At 39.4% G+C, this 25,596-nt stretch overlaps 1 protein-coding gene and 1 long non-coding RNA gene across 3 annotated transcripts in view; one reads left to right on the forward strand and one right to left on the reverse strand.

Annotated features, from left to right (window-relative positions):
* Nucleotides 1-2,426: 2,426 nt before the first annotated feature.
* Nucleotides 2,427-5,910, reverse strand: LOC137602041 (uncharacterized). The gene is made up of 3 exons (XR_011037123.1): nucleotides 5,782-5,910; nucleotides 5,084-5,253; nucleotides 2,427-4,695 (listed from the first exon to the last, which is right to left on the reverse strand). It is a non-coding gene; the product is annotated as an uncharacterized lncRNA (long non-coding RNA).
* A 60-nt stretch (nucleotides 5,911-5,970) lies between these two features.
* Nucleotides 5,971-25,596, forward strand: part of LOC137602040 (A disintegrin and metalloproteinase with thrombospondin motifs 16) — a 57,067-nt gene continuing 37,441 nt past the window's right edge. Inside the window, exons 1-6 of one of the 2 annotated variants that reach the window (XM_068324587.1) lie at nucleotides 5,971-6,109; nucleotides 6,240-6,330; nucleotides 8,960-9,315; nucleotides 19,169-19,496; nucleotides 21,595-21,797; nucleotides 24,921-25,004. In XM_068324587.1, the coding sequence (XP_068180688.1) occupies nucleotides 6,023-6,109; nucleotides 6,240-6,330; nucleotides 8,960-9,315; nucleotides 19,169-19,496; nucleotides 21,595-21,797; nucleotides 24,921-25,004 (1,149 nt within the window). In that variant the 5' untranslated portion in view covers nucleotides 5,971-6,022. Of the gene's footprint in view, nucleotides 6,110-6,239; nucleotides 6,331-8,959; nucleotides 9,316-19,168; nucleotides 19,497-21,594; nucleotides 21,798-24,920; nucleotides 25,005-25,596 lie in introns of those variants that run through there. The other variant, XM_068324589.1, reaches the window with a different exon arrangement.

Genomic DNA, 25,596 nt, shown 5'->3' on the forward strand with positions numbered 1-25,596 from the left:
AAGGTAAGAATATCCACCTTACAACCATTTGTACATATGGATGACCAAGCGGTGTTTTATCCAACTACTATAGTTCCCTTTCCTACTGCAACCCATGCCGAACCGTGTAACATTAACACCACATAGATTAAGATTTCACACATCATGTCAAAATATCTCAGCAAATAAAAGACTAAGTGAACAGTTTGAGTCTGATGTCGGACTTCATGTGGCTTTTTCATCTTTCCTGTTGGCATGTCATCGGTAGCATTCCATCCTTCTTTTATCCCCATCTCTGCCAATGCCTGAGCATGGAACAAACACACAATGTACTGTATTTATGTGAATGGGGAGGTTCTCAAACATCTAGACTGCTGACAAATTCAGGTCAGGCTGAAAGTTAAAGCCTGCAGTGGCTAGATGTAGACTATAGGCTTGCTGTAAAAAAAAATTGTCATTGACAGGATTGTTCCGCTGTAGGAGCTAAATGATGTAGGAACCAATGTTGGCCGGGTTCAGTTCCTGCCCAGAAGAATTAACTGACATTATCTGTACTGAACTTTGTACACTGAATGTGTTGCTATTTAATGTTAACTATAGGTCTAGTTAATTGAGAAACTTAATGGAAAAAATTCAGTTATCAAACATTAAGTGTCATGTCGGACTTTTGATAACCAGGAAGTGCATCAGTGTTTCATTCGCTTAAGTCACTTGTGTCAAACTCAAGGTCAGCGGGCCAAATGTGGCCCACCACATCATTTTATGTAGCCCGCAAGAGCATGAAAGGTCAGAGTGTCTAAAAATAAATTTTATTTTAACTTGAATAAGTAATACATTAGAGTTATTTAACATTAAGGAGTAGTTACATTTAGTTTACATTGAGTTACATTTAGTTACATTTATTAGTTACGTCTGGCCCTTTGAGGACAGCTGATGTGGCCCTCGGGGAAAATGAGTTTGACACCCCTGGCTTAAGTTGTGGAATACCTCAGTGGTTTAAAGCTTAGCTTAACCTCTACACCCCCGAGAATAGAATTTATTCAGCAGAAGTAGAGATGTTAAAGTTATGTTACAGTAATACAGTGTTGTATTTTGTTTACTAGTCTGAGGGGATGGCATTTTCATATTTTGAGTAGTATTTAAATGACCTCCAATGGTAATATAGATTGCAATTGAATAAATAACGACTTTTGAAATAACATTTCAGCTTCTGAACAGCCTCTCGGAAGCAATTGTGTTCGTAGGTTGAGGACTACCTGTATTTCATACATGCAAGTGCCAGACAATAAAACTTACAATATATGTTTGACTTGTTGTCTTTTGTTCATTTCTACAATAACCATCATCAGGATTTACAGCATCATAAATATAAGTTTAAAAAAGGGGATCTGAAGAGTCAAGAAACTTTTTTGCAGACCTATAACTTGTTTGGATGTCCTTCTTTTGGTTGGTGCTGAAAAGTGCTGTATGCTAAAAAAAAAAGGAAGAAAAATAATTATGTAAAATAATTCCTGTACCTTCACCTTTCTAACACATAGACAACTATTGTACCTGAAAAATACTTCATTGACAGTTTTTTTTCTGTTTATCCTCATCGACTCTCCTTGGATCTTTTGGATCACACATGCTAGCCAACAGTCTCTGATTTTAATTTTACTTCTGGCTCTGAGGAGGCAACTGTCCTTACATTTACTCCCTCACACATCCTGATTTGTGTTGATACTCATACGTAATCGTTCAGGATTCAGATTGGTTGCTGTCACAAGGTTATGGGCGAGTTGTCTGTTCTTCTGTTTTATATCCGTGGATCTACAATAGCAGTTCTTTCCACTTTTGCTTCTTAGTGGAGAATTTTAAATAAACCCCTTATTGCATGCCTGATGATGTGTTTCTTTCTTTGTGAAAATAATAAACTGTGTTCTCTTTTGACTCCAACAAATGAGATCCGTATAGCTTCTATGTTTGCATGGTTTATTTTCAAACCATTATCATACGAGTTATAGAATTGTGTGTTTTTTTACTAGCAAATTTATCGTCTTTTATCTTATAGATTTTCTTGACCTTTACTTTAAAATACAATGATATATATATATATATATATATATATATATATATATATATATATATATATATATATATATATATATATATATATATATATATATATATATATATATATATATATATATATATATATATATATAGTCTTTTCAAAACCTAAGGTGAAATAGAAACTGGGCTGCAGGAAGTAGCCCCTGCAGTAGCTAAATATTCAAGAAAAAACAAAAATCTTCAGCACCATCTGCAAATATTTAGGGAAAAATGTTTATTCACTGTGAGCCAATACATCCAAGGAGCATGCATGTATTGCATTCAATGAGGTCAAGACAATAACAGTCAAGGCATCAGTATTTTTCAACAGTAGTACAGTATTTCTGCAAAGCCTGTCTGAACTTTCAATCATCAAACTAGCTGGCAACCACCAACTCTCCTCCACCTTCATCTTCCTCTCCCACCTCCCTTCACTCCTGCTTCCTGTCAGTTCCCATCAGCCTCCCCTCTGTGATGCTCAGAGAGGAATTTTACAGCTGCTGTCACATTTCTATTCACACACACACACACACAGACACACACACACACACACACACACACACACACACACACACACACAAACACACACACACATTTACAATGACTGTAACACAAGCACATGTACAGGTGTATGTACACGCACAAGACATGAGTTATGAGAGCATGCACAAACACATGTGTATTCTCACCACAAGCGTGCGCTCTCATGCACTCTCACCAATATGTCACCTTTGCTGCAGTTTTAGACAGCTAATTACGGAGTGAAAACTAACTGAAGAGATTGAGGAAAAAAACTTTTTTTTCAATAATTTTTTGACATTTGTGGAAAATACATGCATTTATTGTCTTGCTGAAATTTAGGTAAGAAAATTAAGAAAACTCTCATATATGTATGGTAAACATGGTGCTACTGATAACAGCCAGCTAACTGGTTCCATGCAGATCAAAAACAGAAGGAAGAAGCTCACCTATCCAAAGGTGAAACAAATCTGTAAAACATCATGTCTCAAGTTCATTATTGAATGTAGGGTGTCTTGTTGATCCAATCCACATAGGAAACAGAAACCATTAACTTTCACAGAGGTTTAAATTTTGCTGATGTTTCTTCTAGTGAATTTATTTCTCATTGTAGATCCAAAAACTGCTTAGATCTCACTGTTCTGTGCAGCTGACCTAATGAAAACTGAACAACTATATGTGTGACACTGCATGCTTCAGTGAAGACATGCATGGGAAGGAATCAGATCCTTTTATACGCCAACTCTTTGTCTTTCAACATTTCACAGATGTTATTGAAAACAGCCAGGCAGGCAAACAGTTGAGCTACAAGTGAGACAGGCAAGGAGACAAACAAACAGACAGACTGGCAGGTATGAGCTCAGAGGCTCAGAGGTCATATCACTTAGAAGCAACCAACTCACTTTGAAATAGTTTTAATGCTCAACCTCTTCAAACATTACAGCATCTTTATTTCTCAATTAACTTTACCTGCTCACCCCACACAATGATGCTCAGTACCGTCAGACTGTCTCTTGAGCCTTATTGTATAAAGCTGTCAAACTGCTTTAAGTCAAAGCTTTGGACATTGTTCTCTAAACATTTAGTGAAGATTTGATAAGATAAAAACAATATATTTTCATTAACAGCTTAACAGACACATAGGTGTGGAGTGAATAGTGAATTTCAGTGTGTGTACATCAAGGGTGTGTGAAATGTATCAATGCAGGAGGATGGGAGGGGTGATATTATTTCAGCAGCAGCTGACACTGTAAAGTCTTCCTGAGCCTTCATACATATGGTAAGGATTGTCTTTTATCACTGATTAAACCCAGAATCACCAAAGTTCGGCAAAAATCTGGAAGTAAGCACTGTACAAGAATCAGCCGCAATGAGGTTTCATTTATTATCTCATTTATTCCCTCGTTGACTCTTGAAACAAATGAATCCTCCGTGTATGACAATATATCTAACACAACTCAGACTGTTTACAGGATGCATTAAACACTAACACACAAACCCAAAGGTCAGAATGTCACAGAGAGCCGAGGTTCTGTATTGCTTTTCTGTGCAGCCTTTGTTGTCGTGGCACCTCTCTATCAGGCTGAAATGAGATGCTCTGGTTATATTCCAAATTAAAAACTAAATGGGTATCTGCTGCTGTGCTGACCTCTGATTTTTTGTCCAACCTATATAGATGTCAGATATGTTGACAAACTAATTTATATTTTGTAAAAAAAAAAAAAAAAAAAGTTCCTAACATTTGATTTCATTTATCTTAATTTAAAGACATAAAACATTGTCTTCTGCTTGCTGCACATGGACACATGTTGAGCAGAGGGTTTTGTTAAAAAAAAAAAAGGAGTGAACTTGATTAACCAGCCTGTTTACAATCAATTCCTATTCCCTTCTCTGATGTTCTGACTTGGTGCCGAAAGATCACACTGGTAACTGTGACACATTTATTTCGTCTGCAGCAGAACAGAGAACTCATCTGGTTTGCTTTTAGGAGGGATGAAATGCTGCAGAAATATGAAACAAGCGCTCCCAATCTGTTGGCTCCCACACTGCTAAGCACTTCCATGAATGATTGGGGGGAGTTTGTTGGCACGCAGCCTATCAGTGCAGCTGCGGAATACAGGAGAGAGAATGGGAGAATGACGAGAGGATTAAACACAGTCAAAGGTTACATTTCAAACTGTAATCCATCACAAATTACAGATAACCCGTCTCAGGGTGTAATCTCCAGATCACCTTTAAGCTCCATAAAAATGGGTTATATTAATAATGGGTTAAGATATAAGTCTCGCTCCAATAAGTAGGAAGAGGAGCTGGTTTTTTTGTTTGTTATTTTAAAACAGACCCTTCTAACCATTTTCTTTTCTTGCTCATCCTCCTGCAACCTGAGAGGTAGATTACAAACCTCATCTCTCAGCACAGGTGTCAGATGTGATTGGCTGCAGGCTGCACCACCACTCCCCCCCACCCACACCCACACCCGCTCCTGAAAACTCACACAGTCCTCAGCCAGTCCTGTGCGCAGTGCTTCCCTCGGCAGGCTCCCAGGGGACACAGAGTGGGACTCGGAGCGATTTTCCTAGAAGTCTGTTGCTGCCAAGACGAGACGCGGCCTATTTAAGACAGCCACATGATTTCACTGGGAGTCAAAATGATCCGCGGGGTTCACTGGGTAGATAGAGAGGGAGAGGCAGAGTGAGAATATGTGAGAGAGAGAGAGAGAGAGAGAGAGAGAGAGAGAGAGAGAGAGAGAGAGAGAGAGAGAGAGAGAGAGAGAAAGAGAGAGAGAGAGAGAGAGACAGAGAGAGAGAGAGAGAGAGAGAGAGAGAGAGAGAGACAGAGAGAGAGAGAGAGAGAGAGAGAGAGAGAGAGACAGAGAGAGAGAGAGAGAGAAAGAGAGAGAGAGAGAGAGAGACAGAGAGAGAGAGAGAGAGAGAGAGAGAGAGAGAGACAGAGAGAGAGAGAGAGAGAGAGAGAGAGAGAGAGAGAGAGAGAGAGAGAGAGAGAGAGAGAGAGAGAGAGAGAGAGAGAGAGAGAGAAGAGAGAGAGAGAGAGAGAGAGAGAGAGAGAGAGAGAGAGAGAGAGAGGGAGAGAGAGAGAGAGAGAGAGAGAGAGAGAGAGAGAGAGAGAGAGAGAGAGAGAGAGAGGTTGGATACTGGTCGGATTGTCTGAGTAGAATAAAAGAAAATGACTTGCCGGGAGACAGAATGTGGGTTCAAGCGAGTTAAGTCCGGTAATTCCTGGAGCTGAATGGAAACCAAAGTGCCACAAAGTGAAGAAGCCTGCATCTGAAACTCGTGGATGTTTCATTCACCTCAGGCTCTGCAAAAGTGCGCTGCTGTTGCTGCTGGACTGGTGTACTGGAGCTGCTGGGATTTGCTGGCAAGTGGCTGTGTGACTTGAGCTACAGCTTTTTACCTAAAGTTGACCCACAGGGATGGCTTTCCTGCAGATTTGTGCGGAGTGGAGACACAGGACGCTGCTTCTTCTTCTCCATGTCTTTTGCTTTTTCACACTGAGCAAAGTAAGTCTGTTGCATTGTATCCGCCGTCCCTGTGCGCACATAAAGTTGTCAACACTTCACATGAGTGCCAATTATTTTCCGTGATATTCTGCAGGATACGTAAAGCACGTCTGCATTTCCTTCCTTACAGAGTGTGCTGTTGAACAATAACAATCACAGGGATGAATCTCCCCGCGGAGCATCTACTCTGCTCAGACATCTTAATTTACCTCAACACACAGGTATGCTGAGTGTTTTTGGGTGTGTGTGTTTTTTTTTGTGCACGTGTCATTAGCGTTTGTGTTACTATGGTAACGTTTACCTTATGAGAGTCAGTTGATGATCCGTGTATGCTTTCTTATCCAATGTTAAAATATTAAAAATCAAGTCATCCCCCATTGTCCCGCTGACGACCGGCATCTAACGCCGCTCACCTGTGCTGTGTTACCTCTCTTCACCGCTAGGGGGCAGCCTGCAGCCTGACACAGAGCCATCAATGCAGGCTGCTCCAGTTGAGCTCAATTGGACTCCACTGCAAAATATAGCAACTGTGGGCTTTGTGCATACTAACTGTTTCTGGAGCACTTTATGAACAATAAGCTTTTTAGATAATAGCATCAATATGTGACATCAAAGAACTATTTAATGAATATAGCTTCCTGATGTCAACACCGTTTTATGATTTTTTATTAATTGAGGTGTCCCCAGAGCTCTCAGTGAAGATGTACTGTTTCACGCCATGGCTGCACTGTCATTGCAGTAATTAGTGCATGAAGTAAGTGCCAGACCTTCATCTGGTCTTAGTTTGAGGATATAACCCCATGTGGTGTGCTGAGTCAGCAAATGTTTGGCACTGCAATTTCCCACAGATTCTTTCATTCTTTTTTTTGTATTTTTTTTTGTTACCACGAAAACCAGATCCGTAAACAAATAAACAAACATCAAGACTTTCTCTGGGGACATATGGCGATGATCTGAAACAGAAGTGAATTTAAGCCTTCAGTTCTGTTTCAGATCATCTCACAGCTAGTATTTTAAAAACTCTTGCTCAGTGTTAATGTGTTTAGCATTCATACAGCGATGCTGAGTGAGGAAAGAGTTCACATGTTCTTTTGTTAAGTTTAAGCCAAGGCGCCCATTGGTTAGAGCCCCCTATCAGTACTAATGGCACTCAGGAGCCTCTAAACCAACAAACTACCCTACTGAAGATCTTGTCTCAGTCCATCAGACATGATATGTGTGTATGTCTATGTGTGTGAGTGTGTGTGTCTTGTGCGTGTTCGTGCCTGCGCCTGTGCGCTGTTCCCGCAGGCTCTTTGTTTGTATACTGTCAGACATGGGTCACTGCAGCTGGTTTTTGAGTTAGGGCGGAACAAACACAGTTGACTGGTTGTAACTGTGTGTGTTGGGGGTAGGATGGACAAAATGACAAAGATGGTGAAGACCATTTTCTGGTTCCTCCTAAGTGTCTGCACTGAACAGTCTTGACACTTGAAATATGTGTTTGCTCTTTGCAGTCCTGTTACTCTTCAAGCATCAGATATTTCCCCCCTGTGACCACCCAATGCCTGTGCAGCCATGCTAATGCAAGGTTTTAAATCAAATGCTTTAAATAAATGCAACAGCTAATAAGTATTTGTCATGTTGTTGTTGTGGGTTGTTATTCGTAAATAAATAGCAAAGTTCAAATCTCGTGCATTCGGTCTGCCAGTGATGACGCACCGTCTGTCACCCTGCTTGTTGCACCACTGCCAAAACATGTCTGTCGCTGAGCTATATTTACTCATTATTCTAGTTTGCCAAAGCAGGTCATACTGTACAGTAACTGAGACTGGCTCTCGTTGACTGTAAGTCCGACGTTGCTGTTATTTCTGTACACTTAAGCTGCTAAATAGAACACGTATCACCTTCTCATTGCAGCAGTGCATACATTTCTAATGGACAGCACACCCAACATTGTTACTAAAAAAATATGACATTGTTTTAATTGTTTGTTTTGTGATTATTCACGCAGAAAATGTTAAAAAATTATAATATGTTTCCTGGTGTGTGATAGATTATGGTACCAGGCTCCCATTAGTACCACTGAGGCCTCACCACAGTAACAAAAGTTATTGTGAAACTCTTCAGCCATAAGATAAACTAAAAACAATTTATTTCCACACTTTTTGTACGTTCAGAATGCAAGGCCTCAAATACCCTGTAAATTATCCAATGACATTCCTGAATCCGAAATATGATGCCCTCTTTTAGTGGGTAGTAGATGGATATCTATGATGATACAATGTCCTTCTGAAGAACAATGTGGGTGTAGTTTTAGGAATCAGCTCTCTCATCTGACCTTTGGAGGAGAACCCGTTAGTCTCTGTGGCCGCAGTGCTGTTAGACATTTAATGGACCAGGCCTGTGACCTGCCACCAGCTACCTTTATGACCAGCCGTGTTGCAGCCTGAGCTATAGTAAAAAAATTCTATTAAAACTCTTGGTCAAACATGATTCACTCTGTGCTAAAGAGCCTGAGTTTGAATTATCTAAACTAATTTTCTTGTAACTCTTCCTTGACCCCGACCAACAAAAAATGTACGTGGCTGGTCAAGGAAAATGTACATAAGAGGGTAAAGGTTATCATTTTAGGTTTTTGTTGTCTTTTACCCCAGGTGCCTACTGATTCAACATATCACACTAAATGGTATTGACATAGTACATTAGTGAGAACTAACCAAATTGTTCTTTATTTTTGCCAAGTTATATTCACAGAAACATCAACAATGATATATTAAAATGTAATTCTCTTCCCATTTTGCAAATGTTTTACACATCCAACTCTTACGTTTTCCATTTTTCTCTCTTCTATGCTCATATCTCATCTAGAATATACAATTGTATGTCCATATGAGGTCAACCACCAAGGTGTTTACATCACTCACGAAGTTTCCCACCACCAGCGCAAAAGGCAACGCAGATCCCTGACCACAGACACAGACCCATCAAATGCTGATAGCAGCACGACGGTCCACTTCCGCCTGAGTGGCTTGGGGCAAGATTTCCACATGGAGCTGAGGGAGGCCTCACACAGCCTGATTGCACCTGGCTTCACCATCCAGGTCCTGGGAAAAAATGGCACCAAGAGCCTGAGGGCCTACCACCAGGATAACCTCTGCTTTTACCAGGGATCACTGAGGTCAAAGGTCAACTCCTCTGTGGCACTGTCCACATGCAATGGGATGGTGAGTCTGAGCATGTTAGTCTGTGGTAGGATGTGGATAAAACAGATTGCTTGGATAAGTCAGACATGGTTTGGCACGTGTTTCCATCAGTGTCTTGACGTTTCTTGTACTTTGAGAGCAGCTGTCTGATAGTGCTGTCAAGTGAGGATTGTAAATCATTGATCTTGAAACAACAGTGAGCCTTGAAGCCACATTTAAGAACTTTAAAACGTCCTTTAACACCCGATTATGTAAACAAAGCACTAGCGAAGCACTAGTCATGCCGAATCTGAAAAACCTGCTTGATCCTCCTTGATGGAGGCAACAATCAGACACTGGAAAGAAAATAAGAAAATCTTCCAAACTTCCAAAAACACCCTGACAAGTGATGTATAGGCATTTCTTCCCCCTGTCTGCCATTCATCAGGAGTTCTATCTCATTAAATTCATATTACAATCATCTCATGTTAGTCTGTTCATCTCATTCAGTTTGGGTAATCGGCCAAGAAAATCCCCATGACATGCATATCAAAATAATATTTTGGCCTTTTATAATAAGTAATGTATTTTAACCAGCTTCTATGGCAACATCTGCAGATGGTTATACATTAATGCTAACTGATGTCTTTTGCATGGGTATTATGAGGACCTTGACTCAAGAGAAATCATATTTGCAGATCTACCACAGCTGGCACCTAAGGGAACTGAATGTGTACAAAATGCATCAGATAGATTATTTATCAAAATAATCTGAGTAGTGTATGTATTATATTCAACACATTGAAAATCACACAAGTAATAAACTGAGACCTAAATATATTTATTGTTAGACTGAGTGTGGGAACTTTGGACCAGCTCACCTGATGGTGCTTAGGAAGTAAATTTAATTTTGTTTCTATTTGTTTTCCTCTACATCTAGTTTTTCTCAGACAAACGTCAGGATCAAGATGGGGCCTAATATTGGTAATTGTCCAAATTCTAAGTCACAACCCTGGATTGACATTTGTTCCATGAACATTGGCCGAACACAATTTTTTTCCTTGGTGGTCCTCTTCTTCTGCTTGAAAGTAAGGGAAACATTACTGTAAGAATGACATTAAGCCTAAGTGAAGCAGCTCAGGACCCCAAGTGCCGAACTGGTCCTCTAAGCAGGCTGGACTAGAGAACAAAAGGCTTTATGAATACACACTAATCCTCTCAGTCCTGAGCTCACATACACACATGTTCGGTTAGAGCCCAAGTCACTGGCGTCAGCAGGCAGCAGGCACAAAAACTCCATGATAAATGTAAACTTAAGCCCATTCTTGCAGTTCTTCCTTTGAGAGCACTCAGAGAAGTTTTGCATGCTGAATAATGTAGAAGAAAACAAAATCAATTATTTTTACTGTTTTTTATGCTGTTTTAGCTAAACAATTTAGTATGACCTTTCAGTGATTTTGTCTTTGATGGGTTTTTATTTATATTTCTACTAGAGAACCACTGCTGTGTCTGAGATTTGCCATTTTAAAAAACCCCTAGACAGACACACACCTTCAGGGTTGAATCTTCTTATGTGTATGCATATGTGTGTGTGGATGCGTGTGTGTTTATGTGTGTTACTGTCAGTGAAAGAAGCTCTTTGGTTGTGGAGATTGTGGTTATCACATCTAAGGCCAGTGCATGAATTCAAGTGTATATTTTTTTTATTACAAAGTATGAAACTGCAAAGTCAGATCGGCATGCAGAAAGACTCCGGGGGAAAGCAGAAGACAGTTTCTCACAAAGCATGAGTGCCACTGTAAGGGCTTTTACAATGTGACCTAAATACCAAATATAAGATGTGATGTAGCCATGCAGATTTTGTTTGTTGATGTTCCAGATTATACCACTACACCAGTATGACTGGTCAAAACCCAGCAGCAAAGTTCACTAGGCCACCTGAGAACTCATAGGAGACCTTGCACTTTGGTCAGGTTTCTATTTGGCAGGAGGAAAGTAAATATTGACTAGAGGAACCAGGATCAATAGGTGTATCAGTGAGAGTGTTTGGCTTAAACTGTATCATGGTACTGCTTGGACGAAATCATTGCCGTTACCTTTTTCTTTTTTGAAAAATGTTATATGATAAGGCAATTATGTTTTCACAATCAGCCTGACCCATAAATAACACGTAGCGAGACCCACTCCACAAAAAGCTATATTAGTTAGATAACACATTCACAGCTTACTAATAAATACAAACATGGGAGGGACAAGATGTTAGTCAGTGTAATAATGAAGGAATGATTCAGCGAGATCTTTATTTTAATAACTTTTTACTCTGTGACATGTTTTTTGATTTATTATATTCAGTATTGTTTTATGATGTGTAGTTGCTGCCAATGTCAAACACTTTTTTTTTTGCATATAGATTGTTATTCTGCATGATTTAATATTAGTCATTTGTGACAGCCAGTGTTTCATATTTTATTAGGTCTGGTTGAGGGATGCAATGAGACTTGCTGACACAGAGACATGATCAAATACGACAATGATCACTATTCCGTCTCTTGCACATAGTGTTGAAACCTACAGTATGATAGTTGCCTGTTTAAAGGCATCTTGTACAGTGGGTAACCCCACTTTGCAGATAGTAGAGAGGTCAACCATAAAAATTTTATTCTTAGAAGATCATGTGGAATATGAGAAGCAGACCAGTCCCACTGACTCTGCTGATCTGCCATTGGATTTTAAAATCTGCATAGTGACACACATGAAGGAGGAGATCATAAAGCTGGTCCTCCTTTGTGCTGACTTAATGCTGGAGCGTAATCCTCTTTAGTCTGGCTTTTATCAGACCGAGAGAGTTGGGGAGGGGGGGGGGGTGAATGAATCATTATTCTTTCTCTGTATGTGGGATTTCTTTGCCATATGGTTCTCGGGATAGTCAGGTTTGTGTGTCAGCCCTCCTCTTTCACCACTTCTTTGCTCCAGACTAAAAAAAAATATCTCAAAATCTATTGCATAGATTAGAACTAAAATGTGCAAAGAGATTTCTTCCCCTGAGGAAAAACACTCACTACTTTGGTGATGCCTCAACTTGTAATACTGTATATGGTAATCATAGGGTCAAAAAATTGTTCTTAGATATTGTTAAATGAATACTAATTCCATGGTAGCATGCTGATTTAAGGTACTAATATGTTGGGGAGTTATTAAATAAGGAAAACGGTAAATTTCCTTAACTTTAGCATGTTAAAGTTAAGAACATTTACAGTTGTGAGAATGTTAGTACACTGATGTGCTTTAATACAGCCCTACTAAGCCTCTAGCGTGACTGTTGAGTCTACGTGTTGTGAATTTGGAGAGTAGTCTGTCTACCGCAAACTGGAAACAGTTACCTGCTTGCTTCAGTTACATACTGACAAAACATTTTTCTGTGCACATACAGTACACGTGGTTTAGGTTGATGGTAATATAGAACAGAAAGCATAACAGCGGAGTCCTATACAGCTTGAAGACTATTCCTTTCCTCAGTGTATGTCTCAGTAAATGTTCTTTACAAATATTACATAACTGTCTCTCGCATGCTAATATAATAAACACCAAATAAGGGAAACTTCTAGCTCTGTTTCTGTCTATTTTTACATCTGAAATCTACTTCATTGCCCCTGAGCTTTGCTTATATACATAATCTACCTAATCAAATTTCACACATACATCTAATGTACACCTGTGTTTGCACCAAAGGGAAATGCTAAGATTTCTCCAGTATAAATCACCTGTAGGTCATGTATTTCCTCTTGTAAAAGGATGGGTGTGGCTCTTGCCTCGGGCCTTGTAGTAGAAATAATAATAGAATGCCACAGACTCGTCTCACTGCTGGGATTTCCAGGAATATATGAAAATAGTTGATTGATGTGATGAAGCTTTGAAAAGCAGGCAGTGTGGTCTTGGCATTTTGCTAACATCAATTTTCAAAGCATACATTTGGATCAGTCAAATAATTTTGAAGGAATGTCACCAACTTTACTATTTGCTAAAATCACTTGTGCTATTTCTCAGTTGTACAAAGCAGATTACGTTAAAAAAAAATAAGTGAGACTGGAAGTAATTTTGGAACATTTTCTGTCCAATTTGATAGACCCCCAGTTTGTTTGATGTGTTTAGAACAGCCAGTGAACAGATGTCAGAGGTACATCCTGAAATGAAGCAGCTAATTGATTAAGAGCGATGTCAGAGTATGATTCCTGATTTTCTAATAAGTTCCTGCTTTCAGTTCCTAGAGATGTTGCAGTCATGGAACCAGTTCTTAATGAACCAAAAACAAAGAAACAGTAAAAATGTCATGACGTGCTCTGATCTGTCAAAATAAAATCAATAGAAAGTTATGGTTTGTTTTTGGAATGTTATGGAATAATAGATATGATGATAAGTTCAAGTTTCAAGTTTATTAGTTACTAAACCTTCCAGGCTTCTCATATATTTGGATTAGAATCAATAGCAAATTTTAACCAAAGTAATAAATTGAAGGCCTTAGTGAGTTTTAGTTTTCTTCTGTTCTGCATTAGCTTTGGCAAATTTCAGAGGGGTGGACAGAATGAAGGGGAGAGCTATATACAGCTCACAGTCAGGTGCACTTTGTAATGCCCTGAGTGCTTTACCTCTCAGTTCCGTTTCCCTGCCTTCCCTCCTGCCCCCTCTATCATTCCTGTCGCTGCTTGTCTGGATGCATCTGACTCCAGAGAGTCCAGCTGTTTAGCGCCCTCCCAAGTAGTGCTTCAGCAATTTATGACTGCTATTTGCTCCTCATAGACACAGTATGTATTCTGATGACTTTGACTCTTTAGCAAAGGCGCTAGCTGACCTTATCTCCTTACATAGTGGTTTTCTTACAAAATAACGTATAGTAATGGATTCGTGTTGTTTTCATGATGTCAGGCTTTAATTTGAAAGCTGCAGAATTTACGGATAAAAGATATTTGGATCCTTTTCACTCCTCTGTTATAACGTACTGATTGTGTGGGACCCTTCAAAGATGAGATGCTCCTCCCATGGGGCTTATCCTAAATAAATTTGAATGATTATATGTGGTTATATATCCTGTTATGCTTGGGCAGACCAAAAGAATACATATTTCTTTGTTTAAAATCATCATTTATTACAACTATTACAGATGGTTTTCTGAACAAGTTTTACTGACGTTTCTGCTTGCAAATCAAAGCTCATTCTGCACACATTTTTATAATAATTAGCATGATTTAGACAAACTTAAAACATACCAACACAAGCTAACAATTCAACATCAACATCTGGATAGAATTTCTTAAACAAAGGATAAAAACCACAAAGGCAGCATGACAAATAAAAGCTTAATCTGTACACTATTTATTATAATTAGCATGATTTAGAAGAACATAGAACATACCAGCACCAGTTTATAATACATCACCAATATCTGGATTGAATATCTGAAGCAAAGATGAGAAAACACAAAGACAGTATTCATAGAACAACAACAAAGGGCATTAGTTTATCTGGAGGAGAAACAGTTCATTCCAGCCAATTTGACAGCTGGCTCACATGAGAGGAAATAAGAGTTTGGAGTGCGACCCGTGCATCCTGTGATGATGTAGCCACAAATATAAGACATACCAGTAGCTCATCCTTAACCCTGCATAGAAAAGTACAGAAATAATCAGGTCATGAAAAAAACTTAATGATTAACAGGTTAAGTAAGGTGGTAAAGAAATAGACAGTTGTCATTCTGTTTCTGAATTAACATTAAATTTAGAAATAGTACATCCCTATCTGCAGATTGTATTATCAATGCATCCATGTCCAGTATTTAGTTCTAGCACATATACTGTATAAGTGCAGGATGTATTGTTAACAACATGTGATCTTAAAGAGTGAATAATAATATATTTTGGGGAGATACTCTAGTAAACATCAACAGGAAAGAATAAGGCCTCCAGTTTAAATATCTGTGTAACATATCACAGCAAAACCTTTTGACAGACTTAATAAGAGAGCCAGTGAATGTTGTTTTTTACCTGTCATAAAGACAACAGAACGGCTAAAATCCTGAGTGCTGATGTTAAGAAAAGAGGCCAAAGCGGATATGCAGGAAATGCTTTGACATCATATTCCCAGAAGAGTTAAAGTGGAGTCAGTAGCTTTAATGATCGCTGAACCACAGGCCATTGACATGTAGCCAGGAATTGTGATTCCTGGCATTTTATTTACATGACAATGTCATGTTCTTTTTGAGTAGATATGTTGGTTACATTATTAACATTGTTACTCATAATTCTTCTGAAACTACTTCAGTTGTCTGTGACATCACGTGCGTAGCCTGTAAATAAACGTAAGAGCGTAACACATTTTGAGCGATGATTAGAGACAAAAGAGGCAGATACCGAAATGCAGCCTTAGCTATCCAAAGCAATCATGATTTATCTATGCTTTTTGACACGCCTCAATCCTTAACATTTAGAATGCTTTGAATGAGTTTGCACCACTTGTAAAGTTATGGCCTATGGATTTTACTGTGGAATAATGTGTGTGTGTGAACATATCAGGGTACTGCTCTTAACAATGTAGCGTCACATGCAGATGTAAACAGCAGTGACAGGGAAGTCATGTTTGGAACTTTCTTTTTACAGAAGTTTCTTAGAGTTAGCAGTATAAAAAGCCCACTTTTTACACTAAACGCAACCTTCTCCTGATGAAACATCAACCAGATGATCTCTTAACCCCAAGATGATCCTTGATATATATCTGAACATGACAGTGTGTATATAACAAGTCCTAACTAAAGAGTCAGGGTTACAGACTGTAGGTGTTTAGTCCCATGGTTCACTCTTTCCATCATTGGATTCTTTATCTGCCCTGTCTCCTTGTGGTTACAGTAAAAGTGTTTAACAAAAAGTTTTTTCAAAGTTTTTTACTGATTGAAAGATATCAGCAGAAACCTTTTGGTCAAATATTACAGGGAGAGGCTGAAGTGCCCCGCTCATGTACCAGTCCCAAACACAGCTCACACAAACCACCCATCTAGATAGGATTGGTTCTTTGCATGAGAACTTTTCAAGGTTAATACAGTGCAGCTCAGGTCAGAGGCTTGACTTGGCACCAAATTATGACAATTGCCAGTGATTACACAGCACTAGGACGGCCGCCATGCAGATGACAGGATCACGCACCAGTTGTCACATGTGATTTTAGCCAATGATCCTGGCTGGGGTTCCCAACGAGGATTATTTTTTGACCATTGGCAAGCAAGCTACAGCACAGAGAAAGGTGGTAATGCACTGCAAGACTCTCTTTTTTTCTGCATAATGGATTTCCACCCTCTCCCTAGTTGTTCCTCAAAGAAAACTGGCATGTATATCAGGTTCTATTAACTGTTAACATTGTCATGAATGGTGAGGAACACAGAATATGAAACAAAGAATGAAGCAACAATTACTGTCAAAGACTTGACTTTGTTATGAAGAATCTATTGGGGTTTTTTTGTTTGGCTTTTTTATATGTCTAAAAGATCATAATCATCTCAATAACTGCTGGGTCAAAAATCTTCCAACCTGTAAATTTGTCTCCAAAAACATTTCTCCATTGCTGTGTTTACTCATCTTTTGTTTGTCAGTTACCATACTGGGGGAATTGATCATTACCTAACACGGAAAAACCTACAAACAACTGTTCTTCACTGACTTGTTGTGAGGACATAAAAGTCAACAGTGGGATTTGAACAAGTATTACCAACATGGGACTATATTATACCAGGAATGGAAATAGTTGCATTGGATCTTTTCCCCGTTTGCGTCAGATTATGCAGCAGTTGAACGTCTATATTTTTATAGCATTTGTAAGAGTAAACCATAATTTTGAAAATCTAGGGCTTAATACAACCACAGCAGTTTGAACAGGCTCTCATTTAAAGTGAGACCAGAAATAGATAATGAAATGAAATGAAATGAAATGAAATGAAATGAAATGAAATGAAATGAAAATAAATACATACAGACAGAAGTCCACTTCTGCTGGGTGGAATGATTGCAGGACTTTTGTACAAAAGTATTCACAAATATGTACATTTGTGATCTTAACCTTCCCACCTTTGAAGTTCAAGTTGCTCTGCTGCCCATGCACGCATCCTCTTTCTGCTTTACTCATGCAGTCACATAAATTGACCCTGGACCAAACACAGCTTCAGCGCTGCTACAGTGTTAGTCTGTTTGTGACAGAAGGGCAGCTGCAATGACAAAGGGTCTCACACTCTACTCACAGTTAAAGGTTTAGACAATTAAACATACTGTATTTTAAGGAAACGGTTGTGTCTGCCAAGAACAGTAAAACTCCAAACACATGCCGGATGACTGTCAACACAGATGTGGTGTATGTTTGGAGAGACAGAGACAGACAAATAGAGAGGCGGGAGAAAGGGAGAAAGGGATCTCCATGTGTCTGAGATAGAGCGCATAAGGACAAAAGCAAAGCTACACTGCCTGGCCAAAACAAAAGTCGCCATCAAAAAAATTCACACCCTCTCATATTTTGTTGGACTGCATTTAGCTTTGATTACAGCATGCGTTAACTGGGATATTGTTTTGATGAGTTAATGCAATATCACAAGAGTTATTTCCATCCAGTGATGCGATATTTTTTCATATTATTCATCAAGATCTTGCATTTATGATGATGGGGTCTGACCACTATGTAAAGCCATCTCCAGCACTCAATGAGATTCTTCTTTCAAAGAATCTCAACGAGTTTACGGTCTGGACTCCGGTGGCCAATCCATGTATGAAAATGATGTGTCATGCTCCCTGAACCTCTCCCTCATAATTTTAGCCCAATGAATCCTGAAATTGTCATTTTGGAATATGCCTGTGCCTTTGGAGAAGAAATAATCCATTGATGGAATAACCTGGTCATTCAGTATATTCAAGTAATCAGCTGATCTCATTCTTTGAACACACACTGTTACTGAACATAGACGTGACCTGAACGGGCATATTCCAAGAGGACAATGTCAGGATTCATTGGGCAAAATTGTGAGGGAGAGGTTGAGGGAGCATGACACATAATTTTCATACATGGATTGGCCACCACAGAGTCCAGACCTTAAACTCGTTGAGATTCTTCGAAAAAAGAATCTCAATGAGTGCTGGAGATGGCTTTACATAGTGGTCAGACCCCATCATCATAAATGCAAGATCTTGATGAAAAATATGAAAAAATATCACATCACTGGATGGAAATAACTCTTGTGATATTGCATTAACTCATCAAAACAATATCCCAGTTAATGCATGCTGTAATCAAAGCTAAATGCAGTCCAACAAAATATGAGAGGGTGTGACCTTTTTTGATGGCGACAGGCAGTGTATATTGAACCTTTTGAGATTTATGCTGTGCTTTCCCTTAACCTATTACCTGAAATCAAAAATATAAGGCACAGGTGGGACTCTCATCCCAGCAGTTTAAGAGTGAATTATATTCAGAAGATGTTTTTAATAAGCATGTCTTGATATTTTAATCAGATAATACTATATATTCAAATAAGAAATGCTTAAGCCCTGAGAACCATCATGATCCCTCCTCCTTCAATCCTTACACCAGCCTTTTTGTTTGAAACTCAGTCCTATTTAGATTCTGCTGAGATAACATCTGACCCTGAATGGCAAAACAGATGTTGAACATGAACAAATGAACCACATTGGGGTTAAGAGGGGTCAAGTGACAAATCAGGAGGCTAAAACTGAAGAATGTTGTTGTTTTGTTTGTAATAAATGACCAAATTGTTTTAGTTAACCCCTTGGGTGTATATAATAGTTACAGTCATAAATTGGGTTCCCATTTGGACTGGTTTCTGCAAAGCTAATAGAACCTTCTGTTTTGCCTCTAGTCAGGTTTGATCAGAACCACGGATGCAGACTACTTCCTGAGACCTGTGTCCCGCAGCCTTGCCCACAGAGAGAATTTCACAGCACCCTCCAGTCATCAGCCACACATCCTCTACAAAAGCAATGGGGCCTCCCAGACAGAAAAAAGGACCCACGATCCTCGGCTGCTTCAGAAGAGATCCGCAGATTCATCTCATCACACATCACACAGGCATACAGACAATGATAACAGCAACACTCACAGGCACCACATGAACAGTGATGGCCATCGTGATGACTACAGACATGGGGAGAAGCAGAGGCAACACTTCTGCGGGAGACGGAAGAAATGTATGTAAGGGCAATTTCTCATTCTTATCCACACACACAGCCAGTGTTATGATAACTTGCCACTAATGGTATGTTGGTTTTAATTTTCCTTATTCTAACGGACATACTAAATTTGTGTAAGTAGCACTAACATCTCAAAGGCATAACTTGGAGAGCTGCATTAATCTGCTCTGGAGTAATGCCACATAATTTATTTTAAAACTTCAACAAGATTTGGTGATGACTTTAATCTCAGCTGTATTCTCCCATCTCAGGGATGGTTAGTTTCAACTGGAAGTTGTCAAATTAGAGTATGTGACATTGTGAAAATTCCCATGTTGTCATTTTTGCCCTTTTCAGTTCCTCAAATGACATTGTTTAACATATGACACCCCCGAATGAAAATGTTTTCGTTTATCATAGGTCTCAGATTTAAACTTTTAAAAACTGACAGCATACTCTCATATTTCCAGTTATTATTAAATTAGTGGTTTTATCCCCTAGAGGTTTAGCCAAATTTTCAGGAATTAACAGTGTCATGGAGAAAAGAAAATACTAGTTCTATTTGTTATTTCTGGTTAACTCTCTCAGCATTAAGCTCCATAGGGCTGTGGTTGGTGTAAAAGGATCACAGGGACACCACCCTGGAATGCTATGGCAATCAATGCAAATACTACATTCTCTAATTGCTGAGAGATTCCCCTGCATGATCCCAGTTAGAGTAGAACATGGTGCATCATTCTATAACACCACATTAAAAGTCACACATTTTGTGCTAACATGTGCTGTCATGAACACATCATTAGTTCCTGTTTTGTTATGGGGAAAGAACAGATTTGTGTTTTTACTGGCTTAACAACAGGGTGGAGTATAAATTCAGACATGCGGTGACTGCATGCATTTCGACTTGTCTGCCAATTGTAACCTTTGATCACCATGGCAAATCGTACATTTCTTTGGATAATCATCCTGAGAGTAGTAAACTTTCAGAGAAGGTTTTTATATGTATTTCATGTGATGACTGTTTCCTCTGAAGACAATCTTGATTCAGGTTGACATTTTTGGCGACATAAGTGAGGTGACCTGCAAAGGGCAAAAGGAAATCTTTTATATTCACTTTATACTGTGACAAGTGTTTGCTCTCAAGAAATTACCACAGGATCGGTTAACACTGCTGATGTCACAGGGGTCAGATTTAACAGGCCAGACAGGGATTGGACTGGTACCACCAACATTACCCTGCAGAACCCCAGCTGTCTGTCCCTTGTGAAAACACACAGATGTTTACATTCTATTGGGATGACATCACTGACCACCTGTACCATGCTTTAGTCAAAAAGGCACTTTAGTCACTCACCTGCTGTATAACTATGTAAGTAAACTTTCTACTAGCCAGCCAGTGATTGGTGAACAATTTCATCACTATAAAAAACATGGAAGCATTGACCAGAGGTGCTATTGTCATAAGTTGCATTAGCTCATTAGTTTTACACTACTGTGGCTCATCTGCACCATTGACCTCATGTGGCATGTGAAGTGTTTTTATCTTAGGAGACCTAGCTTCAAGATGAGAATTCAATGCAGGGCAGAGTTGGATCTCCTTTTGTCCGCGTTAACAAAGCCAGGTTTTCACAATAAACCTGTGTACTGTAGTACAATTTGTTTTGTTTTTTTTACATAATTGAATGTTGGACATCATTCAAAATTGCCATCGCTGGTCTCTGGCAACAAAATGGATTTTCTTTCAGTATGTAAACCTTTCAGTCCAAATGTTATATATGCAGGATATTTGATTTTGTCTTGCTGTTTCTATTGCACAACCACATAATGTGGTTGCATACTTTACTTAATGGTAGCATAACACTGCCAGAGCAAAGGAAAGCTACACTTATCCATAACATCAGGTTAACAGTATACTTAATCATCAAGGATGGTTCCAGAATTAAGAGTCAAAAACAAAAACAAAAATCTAGTATCTATAAGTACACTGTTTAAGTGTAATCATAAAGTGATCAACTAGCAGCTCAGCAGCTACAGAGTGAATCTTTTTTGCAGAGCAAATAAAAGTTATTGCTTGTTAAAATTTCACTCTAAAAATCCTTTATTCTGGCTTCTTCAGACATGCCCAAACCGCCAAGAGATGATGTCTTTATCCTTCCGGATGAGTACAAGTTCATTCCCAGGCACAAAAGAGCTGTGTTCATGAAGAATGAGCACAACCAAAGGCTCAATGTGGAGATGCTGGTGGTGGTCGACAGGAAAATGATGGACAGCCATGGCCATGAGAACATTACCACATATGTTCTCACTGTGCTCAATATGGTAAGGTGAAATCTATTACAATTACAATGGTAGAACCGAGTAACACTGGAAAAAAAAGTCTTCACAGTTCTTTCTGCGTTCTCTTTGGAGCCTGGCACCACAGCTTTACATTAATGACTTCCAGATAATGTTTTCCATAGTGCAACTTTTTCTTCTTTTCCTTTAGGCTTGTCCCTTTAGGGTCACCACATGTACCACTGTTGGATTCATATTTGTTGTTAATAGATCAATCAACTCTTCATGCCGAGCTACCATCTGATCAAGCTGCAAATTTTTGTAATACTGAAATTAATAACTAACACCTGGTAAATCAGGCTCTGCTGTACCTTCATTTGTAAGAATATGACCACCCAAGACTAACGGTGAACATGAAAAACATACTGGCTAATCATTAGCATGTATGTAACTCTGAGTGTGTTGTTTGAAGTTTTTATTACAGCTGCAGAGGATCTTTAGCGTGGCTGATTTTGTTTTCATGACTACTGGGATGTGCAGTGTCTGGATTTGAAAACAGTAGCCAGAACAAAGTCTGAGGTTTATTCCTGCTGGTATGGCAGTTTTATTTATCTCTCAAACATTAGATTTTAAAGTTGTTTTGGTTCCCCTCAGCTCAGTGTTCACTAACTTTACAATTCCTCCATTCTCACTTATCCAATGGAGCACATCTGAAAACATGAAACTAATATCTGGGTGAGATCAGCATCCCTCTCGTCCCTGTCAGATGATCTGCAAGCAAATTCCTTCATGCTCATTTTGCTACTTAATGACTGACTGACAAATCCTAAGATAATCTGTCTATTTTCAAAACATACTCCCCTTTAGTAGAAACCAAGTTAGTCAGTCACATCCTGCCTTAAAGAAGTCACCTAAATAGAGTATGGAGTTTCATAGAAAACACTCAGCCCCCTACCCCACCTGCCAGCTCTTGTAGTTCTTAAAAAGGTTATTTAATATTTTGTTGAAAATTGAATGTGATATGCCATTCCAGTATTTATGTATTCTTAGCGGCAGGCTGGAAAGACTTCAAAGACATTTTGTAATTACTGATTTACAAAAAAAAAAACACTTGTATATTATGAATTACAAAACACTGGGGCTCTATGGAAACGGGATTGTTTCTTTTATGAGGCCTTAGAATAGCAGTGATTCACTCTAAAAGTCAATCAAACACTGGTGTTCCAGGAGATCTGTAAGTGGTGATTGCCTCAGAAACCTGGTCAAGTTCAGCAACATATCAAAACTGTGGGTCAACAAATGAGTCTGTCCAGAGGAACAGCAAAAACCTGGAACGTAAGGAATGAATGTGGGAGATCCTGAAGGTATAAAGATGTCGTACTGAGTGGCACCTGCGGTATTCTCAGGACTTGTGAGACAGACAGAGAGGAAACAAGAGCAGAGATCAGGAGTCAACTTTCAAAGCCAGACATGATGTGATTGATGGTCAGATATCCCTGTAAGTATAAGAAGCTCAATTGGAAACAGTAGTTGTGGCTGTCAAACTTCTCTGATACCATCAAATAGGCGAATGAAAGGTGAGACACAGATCTTCTTCTCCTTTTGGCTTTTCCCTTAAGGGGTCGCCACAGCGAATCAGTTGCCTCCATCTAACCCTGTCTTCTGCATCCTCTTCCCTCACACCAAATACCTTCATGTCCTCTTTCACTACATCCATAAACCTCCTCTTTGGTCTTCCTCTAGGCCTCCTGCCTGGCAGTTCAGAACTCAGCATCCTTCTACCAATATATTCACTATCTCTCCTCTGGACATGTCCAAACCATCTCAGTCCGGCCTCTCTGACTTTATCTCCAAAACCTCTAACCTCTATGAACTCATTCCTGATCGTATCCATCCTGGTCACTTCCAAAGAAAACCTCAGCATCTTCATCTCTGCTACCTCCAGTTCTGTCTTCTGTCTTTTCCTCAGTGACACTGTCTCTAAACCAAACAACATTGCTAATCTCACCACAATTTTCTACACCTTTCTTTTCATTTTAGCTGAAACTCTTCTATCATGCATCGCACCTGACACTTTCCTCCACCCGTTCCATCCTGCCTTTACACGCTTCTTCACCTCTTTTCCACACTCTCCATTGCCCTGGACTGTTGACCCTAAGTACTTAAAGTCCTCCACCATCTTGATCTCTTCTCCCTATAACCTCACTCTTCCACTTGGGTCCCTCTCATTCACCTTTCCAGGACAAACCTCCATCTCTCTAGCTTCTCCTCCACCTGTTCCATGCTCTCACTACAGATCACAATGTCATCTGTAAACATCATAGTCCATGGAGATTCCTGTCTAACCTCGTCTGTCAGCCTGTCCATCACCATAACAAGCAAGAAGGGGCACAGAGCTGATCCCTGATGCAGTCCCACCTCGAACTCCTCTGTCACACCTACAGCACGCCTCACCACTGTCGTACAGTCCTCACACATGTCCTGCACTGCTCTAACATACCTCTCTTCCACTCCAGACTTCCTTATACAGTTCCTCTCTGGGCACCCTGTCAAAAGCTTTCTCCAGATCTACAAAAATACAATGCAGCTCTGTCTGGCCTTCTCTGTACTTCTCTATGAACATCCTCAAAGCAAATACTGCATCTGTAGTACTCTTTTTTGGCATGAAACCATAGTGCTGCTCACAAATGCTCACTTCTGCCATTGGTCTAGGTTCAACTATCCTTTCCCATAAATTCATTGTATGGCTCATCAGCTTTATTTTGTGGCTCATCAGCTTTATGAAAGGTGAGACACAGATCTCTCTATTAAATGTACTTACACAGCGCAAGAATGTATGATTCAAAAGGTGCTAATAAACTGGATTCATAGGTAAAAATATGATGGTCTCTTTACAAGAGGATACGAGAGTATTCCAGAAAAAGGAGGGTAGACTTTGGTGAGAAATATATTTTCCGTAACTTTGTAGTGAACCTCTTCCCTGGGGCTGGGATTTGCTGCAGTCCTTGCAGGAACCACTCTGAGCACAAGTGGATTATAGGAAATGGTTGGATCAATAACTTGCCAGAACATGTTGTCATTGGGATCAATCATTGAAAAAGCAAATGCGGACAAAAGAATTTTCTAAAGTGAGCAATATGTAATATAAATTGTTTGTGTGCTCTCAAGGTCTCCAGTCTCTTCAAAGATGGCACGATTGGGGGGAACATCAATATCGTAATAGTGGGCCTTGTACTCCTGGATGAAGAGCAGGTGGGCTCCATGCTGACCACTGTCAGCTTAAAACCACATCCACACTCCACAAATCAAGCTCCTCAAACAACATGTATAGAATCACATGTTTATTTACTTGTTTTTAAGGATCTCTCCGGGATTTCTCAGGGTCATCTAAACACTGAGTATTTCTAGAGTGTTTAATTGATAGGTAGAAATTTCTTTAAATGTTTGACAGACTGAAAAGGAAAAATCTCACAATGCAGGATAGGAATGTACAGATTAAGTATAAAAAAGAAAGGAGAGGGACACAGGCAGAGAGAAACAGGATGGGCACACCCGGAGAGGTAGAGAAAGCAGGCCCAGGAGAACAGACCACAGAATTTGATGGAGAGGAATGCCAAAAGTACCTTTTTTTATTCTAGCAGTAGAACTTTTCTTTGTCCTCTCTCATATCTTGATGTGGCCTTCACCATTTACACATCTAAACATCTTCGTAATCATCGTAAAGATCAGAAAAGATTGCCTTCACTCACTCTGAGATTATGTGTGGGGTTCATTGGTGATTGTCTAAGTAAATGGAAAAGGAAGGATAATGTCACTTCACTGAAATGGCATTTTTCTTATTGCA

This window comes from Antennarius striatus, chromosome 9 (assembly GCF_040054535.1).
Source record: "Antennarius striatus isolate MH-2024 chromosome 9, ASM4005453v1, whole genome shotgun sequence".
NCBI classification, from domain to species: domain Eukaryota; kingdom Metazoa; phylum Chordata; class Actinopteri; order Lophiiformes; family Antennariidae; genus Antennarius; species Antennarius striatus.